The sequence below is a fragment of the Pezoporus wallicus genome, unplaced genomic scaffold (genome assembly GCF_028554395.1).
Source record: "Pezoporus wallicus isolate ANWC-B61680 ecotype Strahan unplaced genomic scaffold, APGP_CSIRO_Pwel_v1 contig_7684, whole genome shotgun sequence".
Taxonomy (NCBI): Eukaryota; Metazoa; Chordata; class Aves; order Psittaciformes; family Psittacidae; genus Pezoporus; species Pezoporus wallicus.
In genome coordinates this window covers 1,094,270-1,116,613 of record NW_026642638.1, presented here as the reverse complement: position 1 = coordinate 1,116,613, position 22,344 = coordinate 1,094,270, and the positions used below count along the sequence as shown (strand labels likewise).

General features: G+C 39.6%; 1 protein-coding gene across 11 annotated transcripts in view; it reads left to right on the top strand.

The window, feature by feature from the left end:
• Nucleotides 1–22,344, top strand: part of FRYL (FRY like transcription coactivator) — a 134,842-nt gene that overhangs the window by 4,587 nt on the left and 107,911 nt on the right. For 9 of the 11 annotated variants that reach the window (XM_057431086.1, XM_057431096.1, XM_057431091.1 and 6 more), the window contains one exon: nt 14,931–15,023. The exons of the other annotated variants lie outside the window; for them this stretch is intronic. In XM_057431086.1, the coding sequence (XP_057287069.1) occupies nt 14,931–15,023 (93 nt within the window). Of the gene's footprint in view, nt 1–14,930; nt 15,024–22,344 lie in introns of those variants that run through there. 11 annotated transcript variants of the gene reach the window in all.

Below are 22,344 nucleotides of genomic sequence, written 5' to 3'. Positions count from 1 at the left end.
TTGCCTCTGACTTGTTCAATTTACCTTTAATATGGAAAATTGACAATAGTTATATATACTCGTTAAAAAGAAAATGGTATGACTTAGTTCTAGGAGATATCTCAAACATTTTTTGGCACTATATTTTTGAGTTCTGAATTTTTTTATCCTGTTGTGTACTTGGCTGTATGCCTTTTATGCTTTTACTGTACTTGTCTCAAGGTTTCATCTGAAGAATAAACATGCAGGAATTTACAATGAATATACTCTTTTCCTACAGTGTTTGTGGATTTTGCTGTTTGGGGTTTTTTTTTCCCCCCAAACTTACCTTTACCTCATCCCAAAGGTGACGTAGTAATTATAACTTAGCTTTTCATTCAAGGTGGATGACAGCACAACTCAAAGGTACATGTAGAAGGGCTTTTTCTTCAAACTTGGTGGCTACTCTGCAGTATGGATTTCGTGAGGAGGTAATACATTTGTTTTTTGAAATGTGGTGAGCAAAGCTTACATTTTTTTAAATTTTATTGTCCACTTAATAGATAAGATAAGCTCTGCATCACATTTTTCAGTTTTTTTTTTTTTTAATGCATCTTCTGGATGTCAGTAATCCTCGTGTTTGCTTTTTTTTTCTGTTTTATTTGTCTTTCTGTCTTGCAGATCATAAACTGAAAAGTCAGAAGTAATAAGAACATCTGTTCATTAAGGGGGGGGAATATTACAGGTGAAATTGGACAATATTTACATGCAAATATTCTTTAAAACATTATCTTTAGGCTACTTCTTTAAGATAATGCAGTCAAAACTTAGGGGATTGTAGGTAGATATCTCAATCTTACCAACACAAGGTTACTTTAGGATAGCTGGGAGAGGCACGAAATAAAGCTTTAGACTTGAAAGAGAGGGGGAGAGAAGTGATGGTATGGGGAAAATGTGAGAAAATCTAGCAGAGAAAACCAAGTGAATCTTCAGAAGATTCTGCAATAGCTGATTAAGGGGAGCTGTGAAATGCTGAAGTCAACAAGATTTAGAGAAACTCATTGCAAAATATGCTACTGTAAAACCATTCTGTCTCTGATATACTGGTAAGACAAAAACATAAAAGTATTGTAAATTCTCTGTGTCTAGAGTTGTTCACATGTTTTGAAAGCAACATTTTGAGGGGGAGAGAAGGGTTTAGCATGCTGTTCCTTTTTGATTCATACTGTAGATCTCTTGCATGTAGAACGGATTTTAAAGCATACCTGTGGCACTGCTGTCTGCTTCTGTAATGTCTGTCAGCGATCCAAGGTACAGCCTGTAATAGGCTGGACAACAGATAAAATTGAAATCTCAGCACATTTGTAAGGAGCCATTTTCCTTTAAGTAAGAAACTGTTATCCTTTTAAAAACATTCAAATCAATCGCTGGTCTAAAAAATCCAAAATAACACCCCGCTGATGATCAAGAAAGTATTTGTATGGTCAATATAGTAGTTACCAGCTGGATTAAATCAGCAGTTACATATAAAGATGCCATCAGCAATTCAGATTTAAGTTACAGAAAGATTATAATTTGAATGTTTTAACAGTTCTTCATTCTTCAGTTGAAAAGGAAAAAAAATTCATGTTTCAATTGTGAAAGTTTCAATTTATAGGACATCAAACTGGTCTTTATGTCCTCTAGGGATATTTTTTTTTTTCTGTTTCTGATGAAAATGTGAATTGTAAATGGAAGAGGCAGATGCGACATGACATTTTTCAGTAATTTGTGATACTTTGAATGGCTGTTGGCAGTTTCTGTTGGCTGCACTTGTTAGCTGGTTTATGTCTTGATTTGTAGGCTTCCATGTTCCTAGTTTCTTTTGTTTTAAACTCTTTAATAGTGGAATGATTCTTACCCTATGAGTGCTAGCTTTATATGTGTTCCTTCTGAAAAGGTATTTCATGGATCCAAACTGAGGGAAAATAATTTCAACTATCTCATCTTAATTAAGGGCTCCTTTGGAAAGCCTCTTCATTTTCTGAATGGCTTTTAGTTGACCTTCAGGTAAGGAAGTACCACAAGTGCCTTCTTCAGCTGGTAATACATTTTCTCACTTAGTTAAGTGCTGTTAAAGAATACCTGTCATTTGGGGAGTAGCATTTACGGCTTTGGCTGTTTTATTTGACATTCATCTTCTTGCTCTCCAGCCAAGTTCTACAAAGTCCCTGCAAGCAGAGACCTTCCCAGACAAGAGGGTTCTCATCTTGTGCTTGAAGGTTTTTGGTGTTTGTGTTTATTAGTAAAGGAAAGAGAAATCCAAATGCACTACTGATTTGAAGAGACAGGTGAAACTTCTAGAAAGCCTCATTGCTTTAGCAATGGCATATTCTAAAGGTACCTGCCTGCAGCAGTTTTTCATGAGATGCTTTGGATATTCAACACTTGGTGTGCCCTCTCTATAATCTGTATGATACGCTTTATATATAGATACCACATAAAAGTAATTCTTTAGGTCATTAATACCAGTGAGGTCTTTAGTGACAAGCACTTGTCACTAGCAAGACCCTGATTGCTTTGGAGACTTTCATTGCTCATTGTTAAGACCAGTATGGCAATATGAGCTTTAGATACTTCAGCATCAGGATGCTGCTGCAGTGTTATATTAGACACTGATCCAAAACTCTCTGGTGTCTCTTGGCATCTCTAAAGATGCACTTGGGGTGATCCTTGTCTAAGTTACTTCTTTGAGAAGGTGATTGTCTGAAGGAAGATTGGTTTTAGTTTCAAAATACTGTTTAACTTGAAAGCAGGAAAATTGGGAAGTAAAGCATATAAAAGCAGCTCATAACTTGTATAAAAAACTTATTTTCTCCAGTATATTGTTTTCTATTGGCTAGAATTAAAGTCTTTTTCCTTTATTGTTTTGGTTGAGGTTTCTGTAAAGTCTTATTTCATGGAAGAAGCAATGTAGAACCGAGTAGTTTAACTTGCCCAGAAGTTGATTAAATTTATACCATATACATTTGTAGGTAGATTGTACGCTTGGAAAGTTAACATATTCATGTGAATTACTGAGAGAAATGAACAGTATGTTAGTTCTCTGTCAAGTTAGAACTGACAGAGAGCAGCCAGTTCCATGAACAGAAAAAACCTAAGCATATTCTCCATTTTACCTGAACGTTCTTCTTCCACCTGGTTTTGGTTCTTCACTTTTCTCTATGGGTTGCAGTGGAGCGCTGCTAGCCCTTTCCATGTGATCTGGATGGAGCATTGTGTGCAGCCTTGCAGGTGAAGCGGTGAATTCTGTAGCTGCTGGGTGGTCTCCAAGTGCTGGCACAAGTGAGATGCTGGCAGAGGCTGTTTTGCAGCTCACCAGCTGAGGTGCTTGAGGGAAATTTGTGCTGTGGACTGCTTGCAAAAATTCCAGACAGTTGTGGCCTTGTCCAGTTTAAGTGTGTTTTAGGTGTTTTGTATCTGACTGTTGCCTTTGGGTTTGTTACCACTTGTTTTCTCTCTTCCCAACTTTTATATTTTTTTTCTTGCTGTTTTTCAATGTAACAGCACCCTTAACAAAGGTAAAGGTTCAGAAGTGATACTTGGAAATTAATTCTGACTTTGCAAATCAATGTGTATGTATTACATTTTTTAAATCTGAAAAGCATTTCTATTCTGTACTTCGCTTTCAGATTCCTGCAAGAGTTATCTGTTGTTTCACAGAGATGTGAAAGTTATAAAACTCAGAATTAAAAGCACTTAATTGTTTAAATCTTGGCAATTAGAGCATTAAAACACACTGTAAACATTTGTTGTCTTTGGAGTGAAAAAATAGGCCGATTCAGTTCAACTCTGAAGAATGCCATTTAAATGTAATTATTTTACTTATGATATCGGGTGATGGAGCTCCTTATGTTCCTGCCCTGTATAACAGAAGCATTGCAAACGGCAATTTCAGGAGTTGAAAGCTCAAGGGAAAATTGCTTGTTCATGCCTTGCCCCTGCTTATTTACCTTCTCATGCCTGTAACTACAGCTTTCAGAGTCCTTCTACTGTGTGCGCAGAGCTTGTAAAACTGCTACCTACATAGGGATTTAACCTATGGTGGAGTTAGTTGGTAGGCTTGTGCTTGTGAGGTTTAGCTACCGTAAGTAGTTCCCACTTGTAACTGTGCAGTCCTCCATCCCTTTGCCTCCTATTGGCAGAAGTGGCTGAACCAGACCTACATCTGCATTATGTGGGGCTGTAAAGTGCTTTAACGTATAAACACGCATGGGCTGCAGGCCGCCCATGGCAGTGGCTCAGGAGCAAATGCGCAACTTTGCTTATGTTGGAGGGAAGAAGGCAGCAATTTATCTTCTGATGCAGGGTAAAACAATTACATGGGTACCTTCAGCTGCTGCGCGAGTCTAGTGGGAGTCTGCAGCCGAGAACATTTTCTACCCAAGTACTGTTGCACTCATGAGGCTTAACCGACTTAGGATTTCTGTGCTGAGTTTACCCGTATAGGTAATCCACTTTAACTTTTCAAGTTTTCCTGGATGAATCCTAAACTCTTGTTGCTTTTGGTTGGTGTGATGTTCCCCCCCCCCCAAAAAAAAAAAAAAACAACAAAACAACAAACAAAACAACTCCACCTTTCTATAGGGATAGAGTAGCTATCTTCACATAGTGCAAATACGATGTTTCCCATAAAAGTGGCGCAGTCATCCAGCAACTTGGGAGGAGCAACAAAAATAGAAACGTAACTGATTCCTAGCGATTGTCCTAAGGCCTTGTAGGGTAATAGAGTTAAGCCTTTCCCTAGTCTATCCATTTAAACGCCCAGCAACTAAGCAGGGATTTTCTGTGTTGCTCCATAACTGTTTCTGGGTTCTGTTTAAAAGGTTGGTGAAAACTGGGGTGTTGGTGTTCAGTGCTGACACAGTACAGAATTGGGCAGATAGATCTTTGGGCAGTTGTTTCAGGTTGTCCAACACAGGCAGAACCATACTAATCAGGTGTCATGCCTTTAAGGTTTATTTGAAAGGCTGAAATTGAGCATCTGAGAGGGAGTAAATCGCTGAATTCTCCAGAATTTTAACTATGGGGATGCCTGTGAAAATTGAGACTTGGATTTGTCAGGCTCATGCAATACAGTAACAGCTCTAGGTTTATCACTTTACCTGTCTCATTTCCTCTTGGAGAGAGGTTCATTAAATATCTCACTGCCTTCCGGGGTGTTTGAAATGTTTCACCTTTTTATTATTGATTTGTTTCCTTGTAATCTTATGATATTTGTTGGTCTGGAAAGCCAGATTTTCAGGAAGGACTGGATTGACATCCCTTTAGTCTAAATCCTTACAGGTCCTTGTTAAACTACCTTGAAAGCTGATTTTTTACAGGATTTAATTATTATTGATTTAAAGTTGTGGGTGTGGTTTTTATTTCATGTTTCATTTGCCTTTTTATTTCTAAAGGTAGGATTACTACTCAATAAAGATAATGTTAACTGAAAACTTACATATTAACAGTATCCTCTTTGATCTTACTCAGAGGCTCTGCAGGAAAGCTGTACATCTTCAGTGTCCTTCTGGAACTGGTTGGAAAACTCACAGTTACAATTCACATTAAATGGGAAATACTGTTTGAAGTTCTTTGCCTGAATGCATTTTCTGTCAGTCTGTATCATCCTGAAGAGGAATGTAGTAAGATTGAAAACCTCAAGAAACTTTTGGAAGCAACAGTGATTGCATGTTTTTACATAACTTAAAAGAATGCCTTTAGCTATGTTTTTTAAATGAAATATTTATGTTGGAATTATTAATGCAAAGTATTTTGTAGAGGGATAAGTAGACAGATTATATTCTCTCAGCCAACCCAGTAGAAGAGAGCAAAAAGTGCATTAGGGGCTGGGGGAGGGAGGTAGTGTGATATGAATGTACTCCTAGGGAATAAACAAACCTGTTGTAGAACTAGGGAACAACACTTTAAATGGTGTGTGTGTGTGTGGAGGGTGGTGGATAGCCTAAAAATGTCATGTTCCCTGTGAAACGTAAATAAATGACATATAAAATGCTATTCCTTTGTCATTTAAACGCAAACTTTAGAAAGTTAAATATTGCTCTTTCTTCTGAGGTAGCTTACTCAGCAATATCTTCAGTCATGAAAATCCCCCTACCTTTTCAGCCTGTAGAGGTGAAGCTGAAACAACACTGTGTGAACCATACTGAAGTGTCTTTTTTTGGTCTCACATACTGGTCTTTGGCAGAGGCCAGAGCTCTGGCAGTTATGCAGTTGTGCACTGCACTTACTTGATGTGTATTGTTCAAAATGGTTGCCAGTGATGTTTCTGGGTAGCTCCAAGAAAATGGTCTGATGATACTTTCGTTAAAGAAAAGCTGTGCAAGCAGCCTTTGCATACACACTTGTAGTAAATGTATTGATCCTAGTAAATATAGTGATCATTTTGGAAGAGTTTTTATTAAGTTCCAAATTTTAGAACTAAAGAAAACTTCTGTTATCTCTGTTATCTGCAGCATGATAGTGTCTGGTCTCCTAGATTGCTTGGGACCTGTAGCTGCTTGTAGCACCCAGGGCAAACCTTACCTCTTGTGTGACTGGGCTTACTGTACGTGTACTGAATATTACATCTACAGGATATGTGTTCTTGAAGTGCTGAATTGACATTGCTTGTATAGGTCAAGCATGCCATGGGTGAGCAGTACCATGAATGATGGTGTAATGCTTCCCAGAGCCAGCTGGGCTTGCTGCAGATGAATCTCTTAATGTATGGGTCTGTTCGCAGCCTCAAGCTTGCAGACTTAGCATTGCTGAAGCGGCTCAAGCAATTTGCTTGTGGCCATCCCCTTTTCTAAAAGGTTTTCATATCTGAGCAAAAAGCATGGTGTGGACTGGACACTTGCATTAATCATTTTAGTAGAGAGCAAACAGCTTGCACCTGCAGATTGAGCACTTATGCTTTACTACACCTACAGTCCTATTCTTGTCATGCTCTTTAAAGAGCTTACTGATACCATTGTGCTCATTCATGCATACCTCACCTAGAGTCTTTGAGAAAGTATCAAAGCCGTAGGCATTATGGTAGTCTGCTTCCTTTAAAAGTGAAATTTATAACTGGTCCAGTATCAAAAGGTATGCAGATACAGGGATCAGTATATAAACTATATATTCATTAGAATTCTGTAATGTCCAGCCTAGTAATATAAGTATGTGCAAATCCTCAGCTTGAGAGGTGTGTTTTGATTTTCTTACATAAACCAGCTCCAGATCAAAGCAATTGCCTTACACTTAAATGCAACCTTTTCTCTAGGTAGTAAAATAATAATCTTACGGAAGATTTCCTGTGTAAGTACTCCAAAGAGATAGGTATTTTTAGACTGTCTCACAGTGGGCATACTTGTTGCTCCCACTTTTAAACAAAGTGTACTTTCCAGAAGTCTATTTCATTTTGCTCTCTGGAAGTGAGAACTGGAAAAGAATCCATGCTGTAAATGAGTACATTTTTTGGTTTTTACAGTTTTAGAAATACATGATTATGATCTCTTATAACTCTACACAGTGAGTTTTATTGGGCTCTTCTCAGTGAATTATCCTTGTCTCCACTTGGCAAGATCCAGAGGCTTATGATCTGTTTTATTTCTTTCCTGCTTCTACTATGCTCACTTTGAAAAAGTTACATTTTAAACTTTGGTTTATCCTGAGATCTTCTGTTTGTTCTAGTATCTGGTAGGTTATTTCATTAACTCAATTCAAAGGCAAAACAAAACTACAGAAGTCTGAAATTGCAGTAGTTGTCATCTATACATCTCTGATTATAAAAGCCTGTAAATTGGGTTACCAAGAAGTGTTAGAAGGCTTGAGCACAGTTGTATAATAAGATAATGCTTATGACAGTGATGGTTGTATAATAATGCTAAGATACTGACAGATCCATTACACCTCTTGTTAAATGGTCTTGCTTTTGTTTTCTTGAGTGGAGGGGCAGTAAAAGTATTTGGTATGTGCCGTTCTTAAATCTTGTAAACTAATGATGTCAATTGAATAAAACTTACTCTATGCGCATATATGTATGAAAACACACGTGTGTTCATATAGTATTGAAAATTTTTATTTTCAAAATACTTTTGTTCTAATATTAAGTATTTGTAGTCCTCGTTACTTAAATTTTTGGAAGAAAAAAGCTTATGCTCTTGGTACGTACATTTCTCAAACTATCCTTAACATCCTGGAAGTTCTTAATGGGCTAATATTTTTTGTTGAGCTAACTGTATTTAAAATTAATTGCTGGTATCCTTGAGGAAGCCCTGTCTACAGTGATCAGTAATTGGTATTATGAATAAATAATAGCGCAACACAGTCTCAGATGCTGTGGCAGAAAGCTATGTAAGTTGCTTGGCCAAACACATCAATATCATAAATAAATGCAAATTTTTAAAAATTTCCTAACATTCATTAACTTTTGAAACAGCTTTATGGAAATACTGGCAGCTCTTCTGTTTGAAAGTCTTCTTAACAGAACTCTAGAAGGTGAAACATTGAGATTAATGTTTCTGTAGGGTTCATTTACTGTATCTCCTGGGGTTTCTGGGATGATTGTTTTGTAATAAGTTTCTGGTGCTAATAACTTAAAGAATAAAAGCTGGGGGGGGGGGGGGGGAAGAGGGCAACTACAAAGAACCCAAAGTGTATTTTAGAAAGTCATTATTTTTGAGGTGCTGGGAGAGTTGGCTCATGATTTTGGAATGCATGCTGTTAACAAGGATTCCTTTGAAGAGCTCTCTGTAGCCCACTGTTAAAGGCAGTCAGAGACCAGCCATAATTAATACAGTCTTTCAAATTAGTGGTGAAATTCATCAGCCAGTTCCAAAATCTGACCTTTATATCCTTCTCATAACAAAATACCACCTCTGTATCTACTTGGTAAGAGGAAGAAGGAATGCTTGAAGCGTACCTTTGAATGTATTCATAAAAGAAGTGATGAAAAAGGAGTATGATGTAACTGGAGGTACTACATAACCAGTGTTACCTGAAACAGGCTTATGACGGGACAGGCTTGATACAATGTCCCAACGAGTTACTCCGTGTGGATGTGCATTCTGTACTCTATCTGATAGAGAGGCAGCAATTAAATAGTTTATTATAGAAAATCGTTTTTTGCATGGGGAAATTTGGGTTATTTTTAATCTCTGAAATCTGAGTGATCGCCCCAGTCTCTTAATAAAACTATTCACCTCCTGAATGGCTGTCAGACAGCAGCCATCTTCATGACTGAATGGGCTAGTGCAGTTGGCACTCTTTTGCTCTTTCTCCAGTTTCCTTCTGCTGGTGTGTTAGACCTGTCATGTAGAACTGCTTTGTTGGACATTGACTGATCTATCACTAATTCCCTTTTAGTGATAATTATTTTGTCGTTTGGGGAGGGAGGGTGTATAGAGTAAACAAAACAAACCCACACAAAAGCCCCACCAAACAAAACACCACCACCCTAAAGATCCCAAGTAACCAAAAACCACACCAAAACCCCAACAAAATAAAACAAAACCCACAAACCTTAACTGTATTTGATGTACACCATTCTTAATCTTTTCAATAAATTCAGGCAATTATAGTTCATCTGAGGGTACAGATATGATTTCGTCCTCATGACTGGGTGACTCTAAAGACAAGGTTGGGGAGCAGTTTTCAAACTGTAGGGTGGTTTTTATTTTTTTTTATATTGACTAAATCTGCTCTAAGTCAATCAGTGTACCTGGGGCCAGTATAATTAAATTTTTAGTTAATCTGTATGGTGTGGGTCAAGATATGCTTTAGATAAGCCTAATTAAGCTACAGTTAGCAGTCAGAGTCATCTCTGTATCCAGTTCTATCAGTTTTCGGCATTTGACCCAAGGGTGATGTTACATGTGTAGTTGCATGCCAGCTCTGGACACAAGCATTGTTTTCTCTGTATCACTTCTTCCTGTCCACATGTAGAACCAAGCCAAGTGCAAGGTCCTACACCTGGGTCGGGGCAATCCCAGGCACAGCTACAGGTTGGGCAGAGAAGAGATTCAGAGCAGTCCTGAAGAGAAGGACTTGGGGGTGTTGGCTGATGAGAAAATGAACGTGAACCGGTTTCAGTGTGTGCTCGCAGCCCAGAAAGCCAACCGTATCCTGGGCTGCATCAAAAGGAGCGTGACCAGCAGGTTGAAGGAGGTGATCCTGCCCCTCTACTCTGCTCTTGTGAGACCTCATCTGGAGTATTGTGTGCAGTTCTGGTGTCCTCAACGTAAAAAGGACATGGAACTGTTGGAACAAGTCCAGAGGAGGGCCATGAGGATGATCAGGGGACTGGAGCACCTCCTGTATGAAGATAGGCTGAGAAAGTTGGGGCTGTTCAGCCTGGAGAAGAGAAGGCTGTGTGGAGACTTTACAGCAGCCTTCCAGTATCTGAAGGGGGGCTATAGGGATGCTGGGGAGGGACTTTTCATTAGGGACTGTAGTGATAGGACAAGGGGTAACAGGTTAAAACTTAAACAGGGGAAGTTTAGATTGGATATAAGGAGGAAATTCTTTAAGGGTGGTGAGGCACTGGAATGGGTTGCCCAAAGAAGCTGTGAATGCTCCATCCCTGGCAGTGTTCAAGACCACGTTGGACAAAGCCTTGGGTGGTATGGTTTAGTGTGAGGTGTCCCTGTCTATGGCAGGGGGCTTGGAACTAGATGATCTTAAGGTCCTTTCTAACCTTAACTGTTCTGTTCTGTTCTATTCTATTCTATTCTGTTCTAAATTCGGGAGAGGCTATTGATGTGATATCCTGCTTTGTCCTGGAAGAGTGGTTAGGGTCTGAGCCAGGTCCAAGGGTGGTGTTGGATTGCACTGTGAGAACCCGGAACCGTCAACCCTAAAATACCTTCCGTTGTCGCCTCTGAGAAGATGGTTAATGGAGTAAACCATCAGTAACAGCGAAATTGTGTTGTTTAAAAGATACTAAGAAAACCCCCAAACTGCTAATCCCTGTGGGTGTCACAGCCCAATTGCCGGTAGGTTGTCTGCAGGTCGTGGTGGTAGAGCTTGTGGCCCTCTGGCCCTTGCTGAGTGTCTGTTCTTCACCTAGGGTTTTGCTTTTCCTTCTGTGTTGCCAATCCTTAAATGCGTAAGGCTCACTGTGCTTTTGGCACCGTGCACTGCAATGCTGGGCAGTTTATTTAAAACTCGGTAAAGCGCGAGTAGCCTTTTATAGTCCTTGTCCGTTCTAGTTGCAAGCCGCCGTGCGGCCCAGCCACGGCTCCGTCCGTCCCGTCCGTCCCGAGGGCGGGAAGCGCCGCTGAAGGGCGGTGGGGGGCGGAGCCTGCCGGGCGGGGCGGGGCGGGGTGCCGCCCCTCGGGCGCTGCGTCAGCGGGCGGCCGCGCGCGCGGCGCCGGCACGCTGGTCTTGCGGGTGCCGGGAGCTGCCGCCCGCAGCGCCGGCACCATGCTCAGCCTGCAGGACTCGCTCCTCTTCGAGATCAGCATCAAGTCCCTGCTCAAGTCCTGGAGCGGCAGCGGCTGTAAGTATGCCGCTGGCACCCGCAGCCGCAGCGCATATAGAAACTCACGCATACGTGTACATGTATATTCTTTTTGTATGCTGCTGTGTAAAATTACGCGTTAAAGGCAGGTATTTAGCGGTCCCGTGTGCTGGTGCAACTTGGCATAGTGTGAGAGGTGGGCAACGTGCGCTTTCTGCTTCCTGCTTGTCATGTAAGATTATATATATGGATATATCTTAATTTTCTCAGGCTGCAGTTGTTCCAGTCTGGTAAAGTTCCTTGCACCATTCCGCTGTCATCGAGAGGTGACAAGGATGCTTGTCTCTGCAGAGTTACTAGATGCTTAGTTCTGCCAAGCTCCAGATGGTCCTTTGAGGCAAACTAGTCGTCCTCAGACTGTGTTTTACAGGGGGCATTATTTTTATGCCTCAAACCGTTATTATACCTGCAGAAAGTGCCTGCTTTGACCTTCTAAATGGCTGGGATCTAGAATTTCTAGGAGGACTTTTTGTCTCGATTGAACCAGCAGAGGCAAGGATGCTGCTCCCCATAAAGATAACGGTCTGTCCTCAAATCACCCCTTCACGCACGCCTCAATGCAGGGTCTCATCCTGGGAGCTGCCGTGCACTGTGTAGCAGGCTCTGCTGCCGTAAGCACAGCAGCTTAATGACAACATACCATGAGATGATAAAGATGACGTAACTGTATGTCAGCAGAGTATTTCCTGTATCTTAATGTTCTTGTATTTGTAAAAATTGAAAAAGCCAAAAGCAGGAGGTATCTGATATTGCCAGTTAGTGCTTCATATATTGCCACATGAGGTGTGCTGGGTTGCACAGTTTCCACTCATCAAGCACTTCATCAAAGTAACTCCACTGGGATTTTTACCACAATACAGCATTGTATGTTTCACTCGTCTTTCTCGTTTGAAGGAATTAGTAGCAAGTTTTGTATTTTATAGTTTGTTATGAATCAGTGTGTTATTAATCAGTGCTAGGAGAGCATACATGTATTTAGTTTCTCTTTATAGCTTATTCAGACATGAGATTTGCTTTTTTGCACTTACTGCTGTAATTCATGTTTGGGACTAGGAACTTCTAGACTTACAACTTCTAAGTTAAAGCAATTATTTCAAAATAGACATCCTTATAGGTTTTGCTTTTCACTTTGCTAAGTTTATGTCTTGCAGATTAACTTGTATGAGTTCCAAATTATACCCTGTAATAGTTATTAACATTCTTACTGAAATAAAGATAACCAGAAGTTTTTTCTGATACTTTATAGTAATATTTAAGGTTGTCTCATGAATATGATTACAAATCCTTAAAGTTGATTATAATAATGTGTATTGTTTCCAAATGGAAGTAAAATGTAGAATACATTCAGTTAGAATAAAGTCAGTCTGCAACTAGATAAGCAATTGCTCTGTAGATGTGGAGATGAATTGCAGAATCCAGATTAGGCAGTTATCAGTTGTAATAAGATAGAGAGTAGTAATAAAAAAGGGTGTCTGAGGAGAGGTTATCAAGGATGCTATATTTTCTCCTTTTTGTCCTCTGTTATGTAAGCATAGTGGAGGAAGATCTTCACGACTCCTTCTTCAGGAAGTGGAACTTGGATCATCTACCGACAAACTAATTTTCCATGCACACTGATTAGATAGCTGGAGGTTATCTCACTTCTGTTTTCCCCATGACTGTCACTCCATTTGTGAAAATTGCTGTGATCACAGCATCGCTGCGTGCCTGCTCTCTTAAGTGTGAGAGTTGCATTCTGAGTCTTTCCACTGTGCACACCAGCCAGGAGCAGATCTCTCCACTCAGCCTGCACTGGGTGTAAGTACTGTGTGGTTTGCATGGATGGCTCAGTGAATTGAGCTGAAGTGGGAGAGCCAGTTGCTTTTTTCCTAAACTGTTTTCCAATTGAGTGATGCAGTATATGCAGGCAAAGAATTCCGCAATTTTTATGTTGGGCCTGTGCTTGGAAATTCAGTAAACATTCATGCTAAGAAATTACGTGAGAAACTTCTTTCCTGTGTTTTCATAAAATTCTTATATGCAAAAGCTACTCTTTATGGCTTATACGATAACTTCAGAATTTTGTGTGCTAAAGACCATTAGAAGAGGATCCAGTATACTTGCATGCATTGCCATATACATAAAAATAACCATCTCTAGAGAGTGCTCATGTATATAAAAGAGAGGCAGCAAAGCTCCATGGGTCTGGTTGAGGGCATGCTTAGCTGGCATAATGTTGTTGCAGTGCTAGCTAAGGTTTTATTGTAGTTGATCTTCCTTCTTTCAGTAACAACAATGAAGTGACATTCATATGGCCTAGTTTCAGAATGCTATCTCTCTGCCAACCATTTTAGGCATTACTTCTTTTTAAATGGATTCAGGAATGTTCTTTTAATCCAACAGTGAAGTGAGGATGTTCCTGCTGAAGAATAATTTGCTTACCGAAGTTGTGGATGTAATGGAGGCTTTATACTGGCTTGCCTTCAGGTTGCTTGCCTCCACAGTATTTAAGGAATCTTAGTTGTGATAATGTAACTTGGTATTCTTAAAGTTTTGGATTCTGTTTAGTCCATTGCAGTTTGAATATGTAGTCTGTTCAGCCATTCCTCTGGTTTTGAAACAAAAAGACTTATTTTGATTGTTATTTATGTCGATTGGTGTAAGAAAGCTCTCATATTTTGTCCACAAAAGCCTTTGTTTAAAGGCTAAGGAGGTCTGAATGCCATAAAAATAACTTTTGGTAATGCAGTATGTAGGTTCAAAAGCCCAATGTGGTGCTGCACACAATGAAAAGCATTATGTAATGAATACCTTTCTGTAAGATACAACATATGTTTTAATGAAAACTATGAATATATTTCTGAGCCTTACAGTCTAGACAGGAACAACTGCTTTCCAGGCAACATTAGTACCACCCGAGCATTACTGCTTTCTTAAGAGCTCTTCTGTGTTCCTAATACTCACTCTATTAATAATCTTGTCTGGTTCAGAAATAAATAATTATTTCTGGGTAATTAAAAAAAGGAACAAAAAAATGCATCTGTTGTCTTTCTAATAAGGAGTACACAGCTTTCTGTGGCTGTGCTGCAGCTGTGGTGCGTCTGCCTGGTAAGCAGAAGGGCACACTTCTGCGGTCTCTGCCCTTCAACTCATCCCTACCTTCTTCTAGTAAACCAGTGCTGGAGGTGGTTCATGAGGTTTTCAGATCGTTTTGTTCTGTTCAGCTTGATGCATAAGCTCTGCATATGTTTCAAGACTCATATGGGTTAAAAAGAATGGGGCTGCTCATAATGTTGCCCCTGCCAGAGCTACCTCGAGGTTATTGTCCTTGACCTTTCTTTGGTGAGGGTTTGTGACAGTGATTTTCAAAGTCCCTTAGACTTGTGAGCCAGGGAACAAAGTCATGGCAGGAAAGCTAGCTGTATCTGCCTGTACAGCAGTCATTTGTGAAAATGTGTTATAGAATCAGAAAGAAATGGAGCAACCTTAAAAGGAAGCGAATTGGAGCTATGGCTGCTGAGTCCTGACAAGTATACGAAAACTGGGGAGCTGCCTGGTAGGTACTTCTGGTTCATTCGTTCTGTGAATGAAAAGGGCACTTGGAGTTGAAGAATTGCTTATCTTCCCTTAGGATTAACTTGACTGAAGATTACTTCCTCCTTTATCAACCAAAAATGGACACTTGGCTCTCAAGAGGTTCTGCTCTGATAATACTGTGTTTAACAAAGTAGATATAATGGATTCATTTTATCCTGTGGCTTTTTGTTTGATGACAGCAATGAAATGGTTATTTAAATGAGAAAGGTGAGATCACTTTACAGTGCCATGAGAGGAATGTGTATGAAAAAGAATCATATGAATTGTGGAACAAAAGTTTTGTTGCTGGTCTTGTTCTTTAGGAGAGGGGTGAGGTGGAGTGTATGTGACGGTGTGTATGGCTTTAGCGAAAGGACAGATTTGCTCCCTCTGTTGCAGTTTGGTAGCGGATTATACTCTTTAAGAACGACAAAAGCACAATTTGTCATTATTTTAGGAAGCATTATTTTATGATCTATTTCAGCTTGTTTCCCCAGCAGCTGTTAAACTGCAAAGAAAAAACCTGTAGACAAATTGATCTGAGATGTTATGTGATTGCTTGTCCTCCAAACTGTCCTTTGGGGTGCCAGTTATCAGTGGCAGTACTGTGCTCTAGAGAACTTTCAGACATCTTTTAATGGCAGTTTTATATTCCAGTGGCAAAATCACTGTTACTTCACAGTCTTGTTTTCATGAGATACTGTTTTTGTGCCTTTTCAAACAATAATAGTAATTAAATAATACAGTATTAAGTAGGGTGTTAACTTTATTTCTACAACATTAAATATCCCAAATAACAGTGTGTTAAGTCTTTCTGTAGGAAGCTTTTTGTTAATTGTAACTTTGAGTTAAAGAAATCATGACAATGAGTAGTCCTCTTGTATACTGAAACTCCATAGAATGTCTGCAGAGAATGTACCAATTTTAACTTATATCTTAAAAAAAAAAAAGTGACATTTCATACTGAAAGATGAATTCGAATGTATGTTAAGTTTTGAAAAACCTACTAAATTCCACTAGTTTTTGAAAAAAGTTATTTAGGTAGTAAATGTGCTGACAGGTCCCTGTACTGCTGGAGCAGCAGGTTTCTTCTCTGTAGAAAGTACTTTGTGCTTATGATGGTTTCTCCACAGCCTGTCAGTTATCATGGGAAAAGCAAGTTTTTGTCAGTAGTTAATCAACCAATAAAATGTGAATCTGTAGATCAGTTTTATTTTGTTTTGTTTTATCTTATTTGGATAATGGAGTGTAACCTCCATATTTGGCTCTACTTGTGAATTTAGCTGGCATTTTATGGTGGTCACTTGTATAGTACATCTTGGGGCACATAAGATCATGAGTCACTGCATTTCCTGATACATGGTGTGTTGGCATACATGCAATAAATGGAATGCCAGTAACATTAAAATTTGCTATGTAAGGAGAAGGTAACTTTTCTTGACGTTTTCTGTTGTGGTAGGGTTGAAATGCCATGGTCTATAAATGGACGTAGGCTGGAAGAAGAAACAACGAGGCTGTAAGTAGATCATCCAAACTAGTCAAACCAATCAATGTACCATGCTGAACCTGAAGAGCACACAGTGTACCTAAGTGAAAGTTCTGAAGTTGTCAGGCTTTTTCAGTCCCACTCCATTAGAAGTGGGTCACGTGAGCAGGATGAAAACAAGGGAAGTTTTGTAGGATGGGTGAGCTTGTCACTTTTGCCAGAAGTGGTGACTTTGCCCCCAGCAGTGCAGCCTTGTCACCTTTTCACTTGCCAATACGTTATTTAGCTTCTTCAGGCATAGATACGCTAGAATGAGGTTTCTTCGGGAGAGTTCCTTCTATTAAAGCAATATGCTTTTTGCTAAACCCATAACTAGATTCTGTAATGATTCAAATTGCAAAAGAGAACTCTACTGAAAGGAGAAAGCGCCCCAAATGCAAACCACCCTGTCAGCTACTGTTGCTAGAATAAACTGCATGCTCTGCATGGACTTCAGGAAAGCTCCAGATAGACCAATTGCAGCAACCCATATCAAATACCCCATTTCTGCTGACTTTTCTTTTTCTTTTATGCTGTAGCTCTTGTGCTTTTGTATTTGAAGGGGAAAGGTTCAGACATGAGAGATTTAATAGCATTTAAGAGGTCATTGACAAAACAGTATTTATTTGGAAAGGTGACTGCCGACTTTAGAGCACTCTGTGGAGCAAAATTGTTGTTTGCTGTGTTATATCCTGTTTGCATGTAGTTACAGGTTTTCCCCTGTACAGAAAGAGTCTTCCTCATTCCTCTACAAAGAGTAATGATGTTAGTCAGAGGGAGCTTTCAAATTATGTTAGGTACAGTGCAAAATAAAGGGTGAATTTAAAGAGGAACAGGCGATTCTAAATCAAAAGGGGCACTCAGAACCTAAAAGACTCTGGGCCATGCTACTGTAAACATGAATTAAGTGTTTGAACTCTGATGTTCCCAGTTGCCTGTGTGAATGTCACAAGCAAAGATTTATGTTAGTAGGTCTGGTAAAAACTACTTTCTGGTAGAAATTTCAGGGGAGTTTACTGAAATGTGATTTGTACAACAGGCTGCTAAGCTGCAATAATAGAAGAAAGTAAAATGTCGAGGCATAGAATTGTTTCTTTTCATTTGAATATTAGAGAATTATTGAAAAATTAAGGTATAGAAGTAATAAACTTTAAATCAGTGACTTTGCACTGATAGCTCTCATTAAGCAAATCCAGGAGCTTTTATGGACCGATCAAGAAGTATTTAAAATATAATGATTCTCAAAAAGCAGGAAGTGGAAAATGTTTCAATATAGTTACAGAAGTACATGTTTTATTTTTATCAGATTTTAGACTTGGTGCCCTAAATAGGGATAGTTAGAACAAACAAGAAAAGCAATATGTGTAGGTCAGGTTTTACCTAGTTCAGATTAAATTAAAAAATAATCTAAAACATTAATATTTATAGGTTTCCTGTTCAGGAATTAGTTAAAGTTCTAGGAGTAATTAATTTCTCAAAGAGATGTTAGGAAAGCACAGCATGGAGAGTACGAATGACCCCTGATTCTGCCCATCGGGCACAGCTGCCATGTGATTTGGGGATATTTTCAACTTGTCAAAGTTTCCTGTGTAGACAATTGCTGCAGAGCAAAATGCTGGTCTATAGAAATGCATGAATGTCTTAACCCTTGCAAATCAATGCTAACAATTAATGGATATTGGAAAGAATTGTTACATTCACAGTGCTATCAAAGCAGAGTATGTAGCCTTAAGAATTGTTGATTTTCATCCTTTTGCTTCTTTTATTCATCATTCCTAATTGCTTCCTTTGTTCACACTGCTGAACTAGGACTTAAGATCGTCAGGTTAGGAACCATGGTGCTTGCAAGGATGCCAGTGCACCAGGGTCACTGGTCAGTAACAACTCAAAGGCTCTTAATGCAGCCAAGTGTTAGGCTTAGAAAACTGAGTGTTCGACATCTCAGTGGAAACCTGCCTTTTTTTTCTCTCTAACATCTTGTTTGTGCCGGCTGTCAGCAGGACACAGCAGTTGGGCCAAATATCACCAGATTTTTACTGTTCTTTCAGTTCTTTCAGCTACAAACGAGGTCTTGTCCTGGAAAAAAGAGAGGCTGGCAACTGGCACTTTGTTTCTGTGACAGCAAAGCAAAGGAAGATGGAAGCTAACCCAGATGTACTGAGGTTTGACTGAGAAGTTAAAAGAATTTTTTGATAACTATTTGAGACACTGTGGCCAGAAACCCATGATAGACTGAATAGAAATACTAAGGTGGAGTCATGCATTGTTCTGCTTGTCAATGTATTCTTGTCTTTGAACCTCTCTCTCTTCAGAAATTAACAGGATAGGAAAAGAGGAAGAAGGAATCCAAAACCTAGAAATTCCCTAGCAGAAGTGCATGGATGAGAAAGATTGTGGAGTCTTTTTCTCTCATTTTTTTTTCTTCTTAAATAATGAATTAAAAAACCCTGAAAGGGTACTACTCAAGCTGTAATTACTCTTCCAGAGGAAAGATAGTAGAAGTGTATCACTAATTCTGAGAGAATTGTGTTAAACCTGGTTTTGCTCATTGTTTTACTTCACAAATACAGCAAAAGGTGATCAAAAGGAAAGTCATTCCACTGTTAAAAGTTTCTTGGCATCTGTCACTGTAGTGCTGTTCAGAGAATTGTTTGAATAATTTTTGCTTATTTAATTTATAGTTTGCACCTATCTTTTCTGGCTGCATTATCCCTGAAAGGGGATACTGTAAATGGAAAATGAGAGTGCTGTCTTGGAGAGGATAAGGGAAAACAAGAACATTACTTGTTTAATTGAGTAGGGGAAAGGATGACAGGACAAGGCGTTGGAGGAACTTAGGGAGGGCACCAGCATTGGTTCTGTATTTTTGGAAGCAAGTCCATAAGTTTTACTATCTAAAAAGTGGTGAATGGTGTGAATCATGCTGCCATTGAGCATGAAAACTTTTTGAGCTAAAGTTAAACCTTATTAAAATTTAATTTTGCTGTGCTAAACTGCTGTTTTCCTGGAGATACAAGTGTTCAGAATAAAAAAATATAGTATGTATTGCTTATTCTGAAGACCTGAAGTGAGGAAGAACTGATTCCTCAGTTAATTTTAGTTTAGATATTGTTTACTAGATATATTCTTGCACTTTTTTTAGGTCTTTCTAAAGCTTTCGTATCTCTTCTGTATTTCCTTATCTCAAGCTTTTGTATTTCTTCCTCACTTCCTTACTGCTGCTAGGCCCATTTACATTAAATTATGCTGAGAAAAATAGTGTCAGGTCCTTGGGAATTATTCGGTTTCATTTTATATTTGTTTGCAGTTTTAATGTGAAGGTTATGAAGAATGAGTGTCAAAACGTGATAGTGAATATTGGATAGCTTTAGCTATTTGGGGGCTGGGAGAGGTGCCAGAGACCCATGAGGGTGTGGAAGAGCACGTATGCCATCTTGACAGGATCTTCTCTGTGGGGTTATCATTTCAGGAGCCTCAGTCCCTGATTCCTGTGGACTGGGAGTTCTACCCAGAACCTGTAGGCTAGGCCTGAGTTAACCTTCCCAGTTACTGTCACTGTGATGTGTGTGTGCTTTCCATGTATCTTACCTAAAGAAATGTTCTAAGGGGGAACAGGATGTTTCTAACCTTCAGTAGACTTAACTGGTCTGTGTTGTTAACTTGGAGATGCTTGCTCATGTGTGGTCTGTGTTGTGACTCCATTGAGGTGGCAGTGCCTTGTGAAGGGTCACAAGTTTTCATCAGCATCTACAATTAGGAAAAAACCTGGTAGATTTCTTGCGTTTCCTCTGTTTTCCTGTCCTGTGCTTCTTGCCAAGCGCAGCTGCTTTAGCAGGGTATTGATAACATACTTTTTGTGATTAAACACTGCTCTTCTCATTGAGTTGTATGTGTGGCCATGGAGCAGCAGAGCATTCGTTGCTGGTCATTCTGCCTCCTGTTCTCCATCTGCAGAGAGAGAAAATGGTAATCTCATTCCTCTGTGGGTCTAGCAAACTTGCAGTCAGCTCAGAAGGGAAGTGGGCTTTTTTAGCGTGATTAAAACAGCTTGGTGTTTTATGGTGGCGTCAGTATGCGACCATACAAATTTAAACACTGCGTCATTAGGGAAAGAGATGTGAGTGATGAGTTCTGGATGTGAAACTCAGATTTCTAGATCACTGGCTGAGAGTTTAACTCGGCAGAGACCAGAGCTTGTTATCGTTTTCTGGTTTGCATTTGGTTTCCTTCCAGGTGTCAGGACCAGAGCACTCTGTGCTTTGAGGCCCTAACCCCTGGCCGAGCTCCATAGTTTCATCGTAGTCCCACTGTGGCCAGACTGTTTCCCTGCTCTCTGCTTCTACCCTCTCAAAAGTTGTTCATTTGTTAATCTAATCTGTGTTTTGTTACTGTAGAATGATTAATGAGATAATGCTTTCTTAGGATACATACAGATTTTGCCTGTGTAGCTGATAGACTGAGGATGCTTGAGATCCAAAATCTTAACCAGAAAAGGTGAGATTTCTGGGGTTGAGTGTGAATAGCTGGCCAACACATAAAATCAGTTTTGTTAATAGTATATTTGAGTAAGAATGAGCCAAGTATTGCCCTGTTTCCAAATAATGCTACCAGTATATTTCCATATTGCAGCTTGGGAGATGGCAGCGTTGGCTGGCTATCTGCTAATTCTGGTCACTAACCTAAGCGACTTTATTACTGTTTTTCACCAGTAGCAGTAGTAAGGACCATTATAGAGAATACAGCCATTTATTAGTGATACCCTCTATGAGGAAATTTTACCCTCTGCACCTGAAGAAGGCCAGATGTTGAGGAATTTTTAAAGCATAACCATAATAGTTTCATACTTTCTTCCAGTATATTTCTTCTTTTTATTTTTTGTAGTGAATTGTATAATCTAAATACCATGAAAATTCTGCTGCTGTCATTAATGGCCAAGCCATAAGTTGGTGTGGGTGCATACAGTTAGATGTCTAGTTACTTTTCAAGCCTCAAAACCCAGTATTATTCTGATGATTTCAGTTCTGAATGTAGCTGTGATACAGTTCTTCTGTCTCTTCACAGGCAGCTCTCTTTAAAGTATGGTTCTATCTTTTACCATATTTTTATTCCTGACCATCAGCCTGGAAGACTTCAGAACAGATTTTATCATACTGCATTTTGTAGGCGAGCGTCTCTTGTTACTTTACTGATAGACTGTGGATATTTTCTGTGTCTTCCTACAGAAATATGAATCCTACTATTTAACTTTTATCAGAAAACAGTGTAGGAAATATTGTTGCAACACTGTATAAACCATATAGCAGTTGTAAATGTGAGACCTTAGAAGAGGGAAAGGAGATATTACTTAAAATAAGAACTGGGGGGGGGGGAAGGGGTTTTCACTTGCTCTCTCAGTCTCTCAAGTCCCAAGAGCTCCATCAGCAGGGGACAGGGTGTTCAAGGTGTCTGTACAGCAAAAAGGCGCCATGAATGCTTATATCTAGCTGTTAAGTCTGGAATCCATGGTTTGGGAGGTAAGGATGCCAGGTGTCCCAGGTTCCTCTTTTGCTCCCAGCAGATTCTGGATACATGTTTTTGCAGCTGTCAGAGATCAGTTTTTCCATTTTGTCCCACCTCTGTGAGTCGTTATGAGTCACCTTGGTTTAGATCTGGGCATGCTGTGAAACTGCAGGTAGATGTGAAGGGGTCTCCATGACCTGCTGACACGGGTGCTGTTCACACAGGCTGTGCTGAGATCCCCACTTCCCCATGTACCTCTCCAGCCTTCCCAGACCTT